At 35.5% G+C, this 14959-nt stretch overlaps 1 protein-coding gene across 3 annotated transcripts in view; it reads right to left on the reverse strand.

The window, feature by feature from the left end:
• Window positions 1–279: 279 nt before the first annotated feature.
• Window positions 280–14959, reverse strand: part of MIOS (meiosis regulator for oocyte development) — a 30913-nt gene continuing 16233 nt past the window's right edge. For all 3 annotated transcript variants that reach the window (XM_084786917.1, XM_084786916.1, XM_084786918.1), the window contains 6 exons: window positions 13333–13398; window positions 12197–12355; window positions 8776–8928; window positions 6578–6782; window positions 1568–1697; window positions 280–670 (listed from right to left, as the gene is read on the reverse strand). In XM_084786917.1, the coding sequence (XP_084643043.1) occupies window positions 574–670; window positions 1568–1697; window positions 6578–6782; window positions 8776–8928; window positions 12197–12355; window positions 13333–13398 (810 nt within the window). In that variant the 3' untranslated portion in view covers window positions 280–573. The remainder of the gene's footprint in view (window positions 671–1567; window positions 1698–6577; window positions 6783–8775; window positions 8929–12196; window positions 12356–13332; window positions 13399–14959) is intronic.

The following is a 14959-nucleotide window of genomic DNA, read 5'->3' on the forward strand; positions in this document are numbered from 1 at the left end:
TGTGTCAAAATCTTTTCTATTAAAATATAAATGTATGAGGACGAAAGTTTAAGTGTGTGTGTTTGTACACATGAATACATGTATTTTTCCTCAAACATATTGTTAACATTTATTCTTCATGTGGGTCAGGAGCTAATTTTCATTTTATCTGAAAGGAATCTAAGTGCAGATAAGGTAAAACTGTTATTTGAGCCACTGAATTGGTGGTTTGCCTTTAAATACATAGAGATTCTATCAAAAGACATCAAGTTTAGAGTGAAGATGCAGGCACAAGGTCTGTTTTTATTCTAAAACTTACACACATTTATAATTTTGACAAAACCCTGGAAAGGTCTTTTAAATGAACTTTAACCTACTAAACAGCACCAATATCCATGCTCTGATGTCTACACCAGCAGCATTTATCTTTGAGAAGTACATCAATTTCACCCAAACATCAAATTGCTGGTCTGATAGAATGATTTATTTTTCCATTATAGAAAAGTCATGAGTGACTTGCTCTGAGGTATGTTTCTGAACTAAGGAGGACAGTTAAAAACTCCACACGTGAACGTTTCTCTTTAGTGTAACATTTCACGGCTGGACAGTCTCTGCTGGTACCAGATTTCCTGTTGTATCCAACTGCATACATTTACATGTGCACGCAGACACCGGACACTCTGCGTGGTCCCTAAAAAAGGTGAAGTAACAGTTAGGAACCCAAGCTTTACACAGAAATATATCTATGTACCAATCTTCAAAATGTCATTGAGTTAAATATAGGAATTAAACCCCACAGGGGGGAAAAATGCACTTAAGAGCATCGAATTAAAAACAATCACCGCAGTGAACTTTGAAGAGAAAGTTACTGGAAAATGAACAGTTTTTTGTTTCTACACTAATATGCCAAAATAGCTTACGAAGGCAATGAGGATGTATTAAGAGTTCAGAGTAGCACAAATGCGACAAGGTGCATGTGAGTGTTATGTTAATAAATGCACAAGGCCACGGCACTGCTCAAAATCAATGATAAGTTATCTTAAGAATTCATTTCAAGAGCTATTTATACCAAGCTCACTTGGAAAGAACTAACATAGTACAACTAATTGTGTGTGTGTGTTTACATGTTTGTGTATAATTACACTCATAATTTAATTACATGACAAGCTGTAGCATATAAAACTGTAAATACCCTATCCCTCAATAGGGATAAAATGTTAAACATTTAATCCATTCAAAGGATATATAAGTATAAAAAGAATGAGGTAAGGTCTCATCATGTAGCACTGGCTAGTCAGGAATTTGCTGTTCTTAAACTCATCTCATAGAGAGCCACCCACTTTTGCCTGCCAAATATTAAAGGCAAGCACCACCATATATGTGGCATAGGTATTACTTTTATAATTCTATAAGATAATGATGGAACTGTTGATACTACCTTTGTTAAGTCAAATAAGAGAATAAGTAAAACAAAAATTAATCTTTAACTAGACGTAATACAAGCATAGCAAGAACCTGAATTATTTCAAAGGCTATCTGCTCTCTGTCCTATAGTGAAAGACTATCAAGGAAGGAAAGTACTGTTTACCTGAACCAACTAAGCATATGTCCGGCATGCCCACCATGCCGACAATTGTGACACCAAGTAAACCAGTTGTTAAACTGAGCTAACTTTTTGTCCTTGCTCAAGTCCACTTTTTCATCTGATTTGGATCCACCTATGGGAAAATAAAATGATTGCCATTAGCCACATCACAGAATTTTAAATTTCTTGTTAAAATATAAATCATATACCATATTGAAATAGTTCTACTTCTAGACTGAATAAAATATATATACATACACAATATTATATATGTAATATATTGTTTTTTCTACACATGGTCTCACTATATATCTCTATGTATGTATCACTATGTCCTAGAACTCACTGAATATCAGGTTAGCCTGGAACTCAAGAGATCTTCCTGCCTCCGTCTCTTGCGTGCTGGGATAAAAGGCATGTGTCATTACACCCAGCTATATTTTTAATAGTCAGCAAAAAATGGAAAAGTACCCAAACTCACTAAGGAACTACCTGAATTGAAAAACTTTATACTATTAAAACCTTTCCAAAAAGAAATCTTGACTCAGTTTTCAAGTGAGTTTTACCAAACACTAACAAGATAGGTAATTCTCATCCACACAAACTCTTCCAACAGAATAAAAGGAAATCTCATAGTGAACTTCTCGGGACTGGAACAATTTACTAACAAGTGACAAAAACAGCATGAAGAAGAAAGAATACATACCAACCTATCTCCTAAACAGACATGAAAATAACAGGTAAACTGCAGACAAACAGAATCTTGCAATACCACAACCCTACAATTCAGCAATTCTACTTCTAGGTAAATATATCAGAGGCATTGTGAACATATGTAAGGGAGACACTTGATGTTCACAGCAACACATTATTCAATATAGTACAAATATGGAAAGCAAATGGTAACAATATAGTATAAAATTCTATATTCCTGAATGAGACATTTAGTAGTAGTGAAAAAAAATCTTTACATTCAAGGTTATAGAAAACAGTAAAATCAAAGAATAAACTCTATATTATCTGCATAAAAGTCAAAATACAAGCAAAAGTAAATGTGAAAAGGCTGTGCATATAATCAACAAGCTGATTAAGAAATTTAGTATCAGGTGGTCAACCTTGAAAACATAAATATATAATTAAACATAAATTAAATAACACATTTCTGTGTGTAATTAGCTTACAAAATTTTAAAAAGCAATCATAAATTTGAGAGGAAATGGGGGACTGGGAGGGGCTGAGCATAGGAAATGATATAATTATTTCTTAGTTTTAAAAATTAGGGGGGGAACTAATCCCTATACCAATAGGGATTGGTATAGATAGGTCTGCTTTTGGTGGCACATGCTTTAACACCCAGTACGTGGGAGGCAGAGGTAGGCTAATCTCTTGAGTTCAAAACTAGCCCAGTCTACAGAGTGAGATCCAGGATAGCCAGGTCTACATACCGAGATCCTGTCCCAAAATTGGGAGGAGGAAAAAAAAAAAAAAGGCTAGTATAGTTCATGACTTAAACAAGGTAGGGGAGGGAACTTATAGAATTCCCTTTTATCACAATAAATGGCATAAAAACATTCATTTGTGTTCAGTTCAAAACAATCAAAAGACGTAATTTTACATATGACTTATGCATGTTTATTATACATATGCATCTTCACATAGATTTTTCTTGACTTTTCCTATAGTACTTAAACTTCAGGCATGCTAGATATCACCTGCCTTTTCTATATACATTACTTTACTATGCCACTTTTCATGTTAGAAAAATGCTGATTCTAATAATTTTGGCTAACTCAATGTTTTGTTTTAGAACAAATTAAAATATTTTAAGATTCCTACACAATTACAAGTAAAAATAGAAAAATAAATTAAATAACAATGTTAGCTTTAACTAAGCAACACGTTATATATAATATTACTAGTCACACTATAATAACTACAGGAATAACTTATAGCTATGGATGGTTTCTTAAAATATTTCAGGGACATAAGAGCCTCATACATGCCTAACATAGGAATAGGCAGGAAATCAGTATAAAATCTAGCTTAAGAAAATCTTACCATTTAGAAGTTCTAGAAAGGCATGAATTTTATGTGTGGTTTTATTTTTAGCTTTTGGAACAAGTACTAGTAAAATTTGTAAAACATTTACAACTTATGTTAATTAAAACTTCTTAGCAGAGTCTGAACAATCACTGAGTTTAACAGCATGCAACTTTTGTACTCGTAATGTAGCTCAGTGACAAAAACTGTGTGTGTGTGTGTGTGTGTGTGTGTGAGAGAGAGAGAGAGAGAGAGAGAGAGAGAGAGAGAGAGAGAGAGAGAGAGAGAGAATAGATTCATGCATACTGACTCTTGGGACTGTGACGCATGGTAAATTTAATCTCTGACCATAGGCAAAGCACCTGAGAGGTCTATATGCTTATATTTCTAAACAGGGAGAGAAAATTTGATTTCTATTAGTTCTATTTTCTTTTGGGACTAGGAATCTTCTGATGAGCAAATTTACTATTCCCTAAATTACTGTATCGCAGACTTTAGGGTTATGTTCAAGCTCCTAGTTTTTGTACTCTGTTTCCTATGCATGAATTTCCTAGGCCGTGGGAAACTGAGGAGGCCGGTGCTGTGTGGCATAGACTCCCTGCACCTACCAGCCATATCAATCACACATAGAAAGGGTTTCCTGCAATCATAGCATATTTAACTGACCAAACATCAGTGGAGCAGCTCAAAGGATCCTTTCTTTCTAGGCTTTCTAGACCTTTCAATGTTTCTTTCAAAATCCCTAGCAACTTCCTTGTAAAAATATTCTCCATTCTATCTGCAGGGGATGAAGCATTTCAAAATTAAAAATGTTTGGGGGTTTTGCAAAAGTAATAGAGAACAGATACACCTTGTACAAACACCTCAAGAAAGTCATATGTATGTGTAACAAGGTACAGTGGCATTTTTACAGTTAGGCATGTGGATATTCACAAATAAATAAAAATATTACTAGTCTTGTTAATTTTGACCAGGTGTTATTGTATTATAAATTCATTTTTAAAAATCCTCTGAAACCAGGTGTGGTGGCCCACGCCTTTAATCCCAGGACTAGAAAAGCAGAGGTAGGCACATGTCTGTGACCTTGAGGACAGCCTGGTCTACAATTCGAGTTCCATGCCAGCCAGGGCTACACAGAAAACCCATTTAAAATAAACCAAAAACAAAACCAAAAAAAACCAAACACACACTTCAGATCTCAGATCTTTCTAAAGATTTTGGAATGACAGACACAAGAGCTATGAACCACTCCTTACTCCACAGAAACCAGCACCACTTCTTCTTCTGTATTAATTATCTATGTTCCATGTTTACTCTACATCATGGGCTCTAGAAGGCTTTTGGACACACTCAACTGAGTGCATCAGCCTTACCACAAAAGGTAAGTTACTAGTTAAATTTGTATTATATGCAGGATTTATATCCAAACCAAATATAGGGAAATTTTCTGAAACAAATGTTATGATGTAATTAGCCATAGTATTCAGCATTTATTATATTAGTTTCCTTAATAGCTTAAATTGTTTTATAACTTCATTTTCTTCAATTCTAGATAATTATCTTTTCATGTTTATTTCAAAATTTAAAAAGACTAAAAAGTTATTATGTAATTAAAAAGTGAACCACACTATGGTGCCAACAGAAGGCAAATATTCACCATAACTTCCAAAGAATTATGGCCAAAGGCTATACTTTGTAATTATTTTTATATAGTATAGTTTTCATATATATATATATTTATTTTTTCATTGTACTAGATGCTGTAAATTGCTTAATTTTTAGTACAATCAGGACTATATAAAAATTGATCAGTATACAATATGTAAAATAAAAGCCCTTAATTCAAATTTGAATGAAACCCTGGTTTAAATTCAAAGTCCAAGGTAGAAGGTGATGAGTTCTAGACCAGCCAAAGGAACATAGTAAGACATCACACACACACACTCTCACACACACACACACACACACACACACACACACACACACACACACACACGATATATTAAGACAGGGTTTCTCTATATAGGTAGCGGTAGCTGTCCTGGAACTTGCTAAATAGACCACCAGGCTGGACTTGAACTCATAAAGACCTGCCTGCCTTTGCTTCCTGAACACTGGGATTAAAGGCATCTTCTACCATGCCCAGTCCAGTCCATGCCAAAATGTTTTTGATGAAAATTTGTGACATTAGTATCATTTGCAAATTATATAAATAACTAGAGTGTCCCTAGCCACCAAGTATATTATATGCAATTATTTGCTGTTCTCAAAAAATTTCCATGTTTACTATAAAGAATACAAAATACTTAGTGCTTTTAATCATTAAATAACATATATTGGCCTCATAGTAGTAGCAAATACCTTAAATCCCAGCACTAGGGAGGCTGAGACAGGAGGGTATCCATGAGTTCAAGGCCAGCCTAGTCTACATAATGAGAATCTTTCTCAACAAACAAACAAAAAACCCACATCTATTTATTACAAAACTGTCAAAATAGCAGAAGCAAGACCAACACTGAGAACTAAAGCGTTCTGATTTCTGGGCTAACAGTTTATGCAATAGAAGTGAGGATGAAAAAAAAAGGGCTGTGAAAGTTTTCTGAGACCATCAAAAGCCTTTATGGATAAAAGGTATTTGTTAATAGCCGGGAGCACACTGAGTTTTAAATAGCAAATCTATAATACTGGTAGAAGCCATGAGAATGGTATAATTATAAAAATCACTTACCTGTAAGCTTTAATCATTAATTTTAATTGGCCAGTATCTATGAGATTACCTGAGTTATCATAAATATAGATTTGTACTTTTAATGTAAAGAGTATAAATTAGCAGTAATAGAACTTTCAAACCAGTAAATGATTTTTATTAAAAAATAATACAGACACTAACTAATATATATTTTAATTACAACAATAACTCAATTAAGTAGGAAAAATGAGTTCAGAAAACTATTTTATGCAATTATGTCATACCAGGACAGCTAGAAACAGGTGTTCCCATATTAATGAGGCAAAGTGCACATCGAGGAAGGGGTTTTCGACAGCCAGGGCAGCTTGTCACTTTCGATTTTGTTGGCGAGCCACTCACACCATACTGACTAAACCCTCTGCCCTGATGAGGCACAGAAGAACAGCTGTAGGAGATTGATTTACCACAAAAATTACAACTCACAAACACCTACAAAGCAAATGAAAGAAGAAATTTAGTGCAAACTCTAATGGAATTATAAAGTCTGACAGTAACAAAATACATTTAAATTTTTTATATTACACCGCAAAATGACCCATTGGATTAACTCTCAGTTCATGTCTCCATGTAGAGGTTACATTATCTGGAATTTCCTGTTACCTTTACTAATTACATTCTTCTTAATACCACTGATACTTGTGAAGTACTAGGCACTTTAGACCCTAGCATTTTATAAGTATCAAGGACACTGGAAGGCATTACAAAATACCCCATCTGTGGTGAAGTGCAATGTGTCTCAGCAAACACTTGGTTTCTAGATGGAGCAGGCCTTGATAAAGGGTCTAGCTGGAGAAAGTGGATCATCTCGTGTGGCCCTTCAGGATTCTTAGCCTGGCCTCCCTACAAAGTGGTCAACTGCCTCATGGTCCTGCTACCGTGCCTTTTCCACCATGAACAGCTGGCTAGCCCTTCAGTTGCTTCTTGTTAGGTATTTGCTCACAGCAACAAGAAGAGAGACGAATACACTAACATACAACCAATAACCAAAGTTCAGTGACCACCATCTGAACAAAGTCTCAAAACTGAACTAGGCTTCCTGACAGACATATAACACTATTTTCTCAGGTAGTTGACTGATGCAGAGGGATCACAAGTTCCAAGCCAATCTGAGTAATTTAGTAAGATTCTTGCTGGGAAAAAAAAAGAAGAAAAGAAAGAAAGGAAGAAGGGAGGGAGGGAAAGAGGAAAGTGAGGAAGAAAAGGGAAATAGAGAAAATAAAAGAAGGGCTGGGGATATAGCTCAGTATGAGACCAACTACTTGGCACATACAAGGGCCCAGGTTCCACTCCAAGGATAAAATAGAACACCCACCAACAACAAATTCCTTTTCTAAGATGAAAAGGAATTTAGGTTCTTGCAATAGTACAGTTTAGAACAAAGCTTGTGAGGTGGTAAAAACAGCCATAGAGGATGTTCATTGGGACTTATAAAAACTCTACAGCTCTTCCACAGACTAGTTCTTCTACAATACTATCTTACAAAATACCTACTCCAGCTATCACGATAACGTTCACCTTCTTACAGAAATAAAATAGCACTATCCAGTCAGTACTCATGATGAAGACAAATATTTAACATCTGAAGTAATAGTGTGATATTATGCCATATACCTATGTGATAATTGATCTTATTAAAAATGTCATGCATAGACACATGTTTGTTTATACTTACTCTTTTACCTTTAAGATCTCCAAATTCTGCTCTACTGAATATAAATAATACATAAAAGCAATACAGAGATGGGATTACAAACATTTAAAGCTTCTGAAGGTTTAGATACTGATGAATTTACACAGCCCTAAGAGGTAGCCTTTCCTATGATAATCTAGGCCTTCTGTCATTTGGGGTTTTTGTTTTTGTTTTTTGTTTGTTTGTTTGTTTTTTCGAGACAAGGTTTCTCTGTGTAGCCTTCACTGTGCTAGACTCACTTTGTAGACCAGGCTGGCCTCAAACTCACAGTGATGCGCCTGCCTCTGCCTCCCAAGTGCTGGGATTAAAAGCGTGCGCCATCACGCCAGGCTGTCATTTGTTTTCTCACAAAGTAAAGTTCAGGTATATAAGATGATTGTTAGGAAACAGGAAAAAAAAAAAAAAGGAAATTTTAATTACAAAGTGCAAAGCCAGGTACAGTGGCGCACACCTGTAGTCCCAGTAGGCTGTAAAGCAGAGGCAGGTGGATCACTCTGAGTTTGAGGCCAGCCTGGTCTACAAAGCAAGTCCAGGACAGCCAAGGCTACACAGAGAAACCCTGTCTTAAAAAACAAAAACAAAAAATAAGCAAACAACGACAACAAAACCCAAGTGCAGCCTAGAATAGACAAAAACAAGAGATGGTCAATATAACTAAAATAGGGTAGTAGTAATTCACTTATCTGATGCTCACATGTTAATATTTGATTCTCTCTAGAACAATCTACTTACCTGTGCTAAAGGCTTGGAACTGGGATCCAACTTACTCCTATGAATATCAAATTCAGCCCGTTTGTGCCAAAACCTCCAAGCATCTAATAAATTTCTATAATTCTCAATCCAATATTGAACCCTTTCATCTTTAAGAACATCTAAAGGTGAACCCTAAAAAGAAAACATGAATTAATTAAAACATTTCAAATGTCCTGGTCTAAATCTAGGTAAAATACAAGTATGAATAACTCAGAAGACATAGGCTTTTTAGGAAAAACTTGCTCCTAATGAGGATCTGGATAAAACAATGAAAGCCTCAGGAATCTACCATAAGCTGGACTTCCCTAGTGATGTAAGCATGCACTATACATAAAATACTTGACCAGGAAATGAAATTCTCTTTTGAGTTTAAGGAGCAAACAATCCACCTTCCTGGCTAATGCAGTCAACGGTAATGAGAAAGCCCCTTTTCCTAACTATTAAAACTTATGGATTCAAAACCTCTGCTTATAATGAATCCAAATTGCACATCAAAACTACTTAATAACATTTAAACTAATACTGAGCCTGGCCCTTCATATGTGGTAGTGAAATGCTTTCGAGCAAGAACTGGCTTTCCTTAAATTTACTTTAAAGTTCTTATTCAGAACATCAATTTCTGGCCAGTAAGAATATCTCTAAAACAGATTTAAGTGTCAGAGTTGGCAGAGAAAAGCTTGTTTGTTTGTTTGTTTGTTTTTTGGGTTTTTTTTTTTTTTTTTTTTGAGACAGAGTTTCTCTGTGTAGCCTTGGCTGTCCTGGACTCACTTTGTAGACCAAGCTGGCCTCAAACTCACGGAGATTCGCCTGCCTCTGCCTCACAAGTGCTGGGATTAAAGGCGTGCACCACCACCACCTGGCTGGCAGAGGGAAGCTTTAATGCAGTACATAGCACATTCAAAGAAATAGGCCCAAAAAAAAAAAATATATATATATATATGAAAAATAACCCCTTTAGTGAGTAAATAGTAATCTAACCAGAAAAATGTGAGCTATAGCAACCTTGATATTCTACAATTGAAATGCAAAATAACTGAAATTAAGAATTGTCTCAAGATCAGAAAGAACAGGTCTGTGGAAATGAGACAAAGACAGATGAATTAGAACAAAGCATAAATTAAGACAAATTATGCAATTACCATAGAAACCCATTATTTTGTATGCTAACTTAAATTCCCCAGCAAATTTAATGGCCAAAGGTATTAAAGTGACAGACAGAAGAGCAAATAAACAAATCAACATTTATTGTCCAATTGAAGCCAGGCATGGAAGCATCCCATGCCACTCAGTACTCAGAGGCAGAGGAAGGCAGATCCCGGCCTGGCCTACAAAGTGAATCCCAGGCCAGCAAGGGCTGCACAATGAAACCCTGTCTCAAAACAAAATGAGAAAAAAGGAAAAGAATTTGTCCAATTGAAGAGGAAGAAGTAAATAATAAAAAGGAAAGGAGAAAGAATGAACAGAACCCCAGAGCTTGTTTATGAATATGCATAGTAAGGTGAAGAAAAGATCAGTGAGGAAGAGAAAGTTATACAGAAATAACATACCAAAACATTGTAAACCTGGTGAAAAAAATGTTAGCTGACAGATTAAGAAGCTCAGTAGTCAATACACGGGATGGGAAAGAACTATAGCTAGGCACAAGAGTACTGATTATTCAGGGACAGAGAGAGAGAGAGAGAGAGAGGAGGGGGGGGGAAGGAGACTTCTTGAGAAAAATTTATGGAAACATAAAATATCACATACAGGGAAACAAGGAAAATAGCTAATTTCTCATCAGAATCAAAGGAGGCAGGAAGAATATGAAGCACTTCTTTAAAGTGCTGCAGGGAAAACTAAGATAAACTAAACGCTTCTGTTAAAATATAAAAGCTGGTACTTTTCCCTGTACTATAAGAAATGCTAGAGAATAAACAGGGTGATGAAGCAAGACTAAATGCAGATCCACGGGAAGAACAGACACCAGAACAGTAAGTAAATCAATAAAACGTCTGCAATTCCTTTCTTCTTATACCTCATAGAACAAATTACTGTCTAAAGCAAAAATAACAATGTAAGTTGGAGCTTATAATGTATATGGAATAATATATGGGATCACTGAACAAAGAAAAAGGTACACAAATGAAACTGCACTCTTATAATACTGATGAAATGCAAAGTTTAAGAAAGACCCAATGTTAGATGTGAGGTAGGAAAGAGAACAGATACTATGACAGGTCAGGTATGAAATGCAGCATGAGGGGAAATGAGACTGATGAGTTCAGGATGCATATTGTGAGACCCAAAGCAACAGCTATAACAAAAAGACAATAGGAAGGGAACAGCCAAAGCCAATAGAAGAATTAAGATGAAATGCAGAATTAATGCAAAATAAGGCAGGGAAAAAAAAGAAAGAAAGAAAGAGCACCTGATTTACTTTATAAACAAAAGGAAAGAGGACAAACAAAATGAAAACAGAATAATGGTAGAGTTAACCTTGGCCACATAAACATAAAGAGGAAATAGCCCAACTAAAAAGAAACAATTATCAGAGTAGATTTTTTAAAGGTTACTTTATGTATGTACTGGCTGTATTTTAACAACATTTTACAAATCGTGCTGTTACCAACCCATCTGAACTTTGTAGCCATGTATCAGTAGTTAATTTAAAAGACAAAAATCTCATACCAGTGAGAAAATTGTACGGAGGAATACCTTATATAAGCTGACTATACTTTGAGCCGGCATTAGGTAAGTTCACAGGAAAGCACACAGAAGACGAGTGGAGCAGGTAAGACAGGCTTTCATACAAAGAGGGAGGCACTCATGCCACAAAAGGCTAAGCCTGGCTGGAGGACATGGCAGGACACAGTATATTCATGTTTCCTACACTAAAGTAAAGTAGAAAGTAACCTTTTCCTGGAATCTTGTTTAGCCACTGGACAGTTACAGCAATAAAAAAAAAAAGGTTGATGAACCAGTTATTCAAATTACCTGTTGGTAATAAAAGGGACACTGAAGATTAAAAAACAACAACAACAACAAAATACTAAAGCGTAACTTTTCTTCTGCTATTCAAATGAAACCAAAACCACAGCTCAGACCAGGGGAGGGAATCCTTTATAGAAGGTAGACTCTGTGATCTGAGGCGATGAAGACGAGTTTCTCTGGTTCCATCTGAGCTTTTCATGAACTCAGAGGCAGTCAAGACAGGTATTTCTCAGACTGAAAGAAAACCCTGGATAAGCTAATGAGGTGATTATGGCAAGATAAAACACACATCCTCAACAGATCAACGAGGTCACACTGCAAACTAAAAATTCTAAGCAAGGAGAAGAGCATAGGCCCTTTAGCCGAGGAAATGCCTAGCACGCACAATACAGCTTGGCTTTTATTTAAGAGAGCGTCACACTGCACGAACCTGTAACATGCAGTAGCTTGCCGTCTGGACGTCTCCAGTTCTATCCACATAGCTCTCCATCAAGTCCACTCCATCTTTAGTGAGGCCTGTAAGCAAGATTCCTTCCAAATTTCCAGCCTCTTTCATTTCATTGGTCAGCTTTTCGATGTATTTATTTAACTGAAAAGTTCAAAGTGGTTATTCTGATATAATCTGTTTTACTGCTCATTTTATAACTGAGGATTACTATACTTAAAACAATTTTATTCTTGATGTAAAACATTTTAAGACAGAAACCCTTGCCAAAATCTAGACCTATAATAAGTCTACACCGGTTTCAAGTTCAAATACAGTATCCACAATCACTTTGGTTTGTGTGCCATATGTGCAAAGGCATGTGTGGAGACCAGAGGTTGACATCAACTGTCTTTCTAAGTATCCTTCCACGTTATATTTTGATATAGGGCTCTCATTGAAGCTGGAACTCAGTGACTTGATAGTAAGGCAGAGCAGTAAACCTCGGGGATCCTCTTGTCTCTCCACCAAGCCCTGGGATTACAAGGACACACTGCTGCACTCAGGTATTTCCACGGGTTCTAAGGGATTCAACTCAGGTCTTCGACCTTGTGCAGTGAGCACTTTAACAACTGTGCTATCTCCCTAGCTCCCATGATCATTTTTTAAAAATGTATGACATTTCCTATGTTCATAGATGGTTAACTTAAAGAGAAGTGTCCTCTTTTCAGCAAGTTCTTACCTTCATGGTGGTATGTAACAGCATCACAGAATTGGAGTTCTAGGTTCAAAATCAATAAAAACTATTTCCTCTACATGGTCTAATTTCATCCTATTCTAAACTGTAGCCACCAGTCCTCCCCATTTCCCCAACACTCTCATTATCACAGCACTGCTGGTCATCTGCACATCATCCTCCCTCTCCTCAGAAGCAGCAAGTGAGTGTTGGCATACAGAAAATGAGAGATTACTGTACAACATTACTAAAACCTGAGTTTAAAATTCGTATCTGCTAAGTTTTCTTCTAAATGGATTTTAAATAAAAATTTTACAGGTACATAGCTATATGTAAGGATTATTTTCTTAAGATAATTCATAGTACACATTAATCACCTCACATATGGAATTGAATCATTTCTCACCTGAGCATCACCAAGGAATTTACATGCAAATGCCACTCTGTCACGTACTGCAACTTTGTTTTCATACTGGGGAAAAAACAAAACAAAACAATTGTAGTTTTCCGTTTTCATAGACTAAATATCACATAAAATGTAAGTTTATCTTCAAATGCATTACAAGGATACTCTTTAGAGTCATCAATTGCCAAAGAATCCTTTTCTGACGCTACTGTAAGGAAACACATTATAAAGGTCATTACCCTTGGCAGCAAAGGTTCATCTTCCTAACACAGACCTACCTAATTCAGTTATACAGATGTAAAAAATCAGTTTATTCTTCTATAACACCAACATACACTGTAACTAGATGCCATCTAATCTTTCAAAGCAATTAATTTTGGAGAATGAGCTACATAAAATGAATCACCAAATCTAGGGACTCTATCAACTGGGTATACCAGTAGAGATTTTATTTAGAATACTAATAACCTGAGGCTGAAAAGATGGTTCAGTGGTTAAGAACACTGGCTTATTCTTCTAGAGGATTCAGGCTCGATTTCCCAGCATCCACATGACAGCTCACAAACCCCTACAACTCCAGTTCTAAAGGATCTGATATTCACATGTGGCTGGCCTCCTCAGACACTGCACACATATGGTACAAAGACATACATCCAGGCAGAACATCCGTACACATAATAAAAATAAACAAACCTACAACTCATAAATACAAAGCCTAAAACTTATAAATATACATTTCTGTCCAATACTGGTTTGCACCAGAATCGAGACAACATTTTAATCACCAATATTATTTTAAAAACTACTTGGAAAATATTACTATAAATTTAAAAAGCTATAACTGCTTTTCCAATAAGAAAAAAGTAAGTTATAGGTGTCTAAAAGACCTGATTTCTATCCAAATCATTCTTTGAAGGAGTTTTTGTTTTTTAAAATCTAACATTTCCTTCAGATGATACCCATTTTATTATTTTTTCTTCAATTATAAAATATGAGTCTACCTTTAAAAGGGAATAGTCTCTTAGACTCAGTTACATGTGCTACAAAACCAATAATGGGTTTATAACAAAACTGGATCCATTTTGTATCTGAAGAAGCGAGATCCCTAAGTGTTAACTGAATGGCTGTGGTTAAACTGTGGGGAGCAAAGACTGGAGCTTTTCTTTGCTTCTAAATTCAGTACTTATGGTAACAATATAAAAAATAAAATTACATAGACATTAAGTTAAAACATTCTTGAAATAGCTTGGATATGAACTTCCTTCTCAGCTCTCCTTATGGGTAATGTAATATAAACAGTGTGGAACCAGTTCATTTCTTTTCCTAGTTTCAATTATTCTCTAGCACTTACTCAAATTGTCCAGTTAGCTCAAGGATAACACTTAAAAATCTTCTGTTCAACAAAACTAGTAAAAAACAGTTAAAAATAAAAATTCCTGGATATTAATTTGAAGAAGTCAGAAAGGTTCATTAGAAATGTATTAAGAGTAATAAACAAAATAAACTGGACACTGTCAAAATGGACATTAATATTCAATCAAAATTTCAGTATTATATTTCAATAAAATATCTTTCTAAATCTTAAAGAATGACAATTAACTGAAGCAATATATATTTTATAAGAAAC

The sequence above is a fragment of the Acomys minous genome (assembly GCF_964271855.1).
Source record: "Acomys minous genome assembly, chromosome: 6".
Taxonomy (NCBI): domain Eukaryota; kingdom Metazoa; phylum Chordata; class Mammalia; order Rodentia; family Muridae; genus Acomys; species Acomys minous.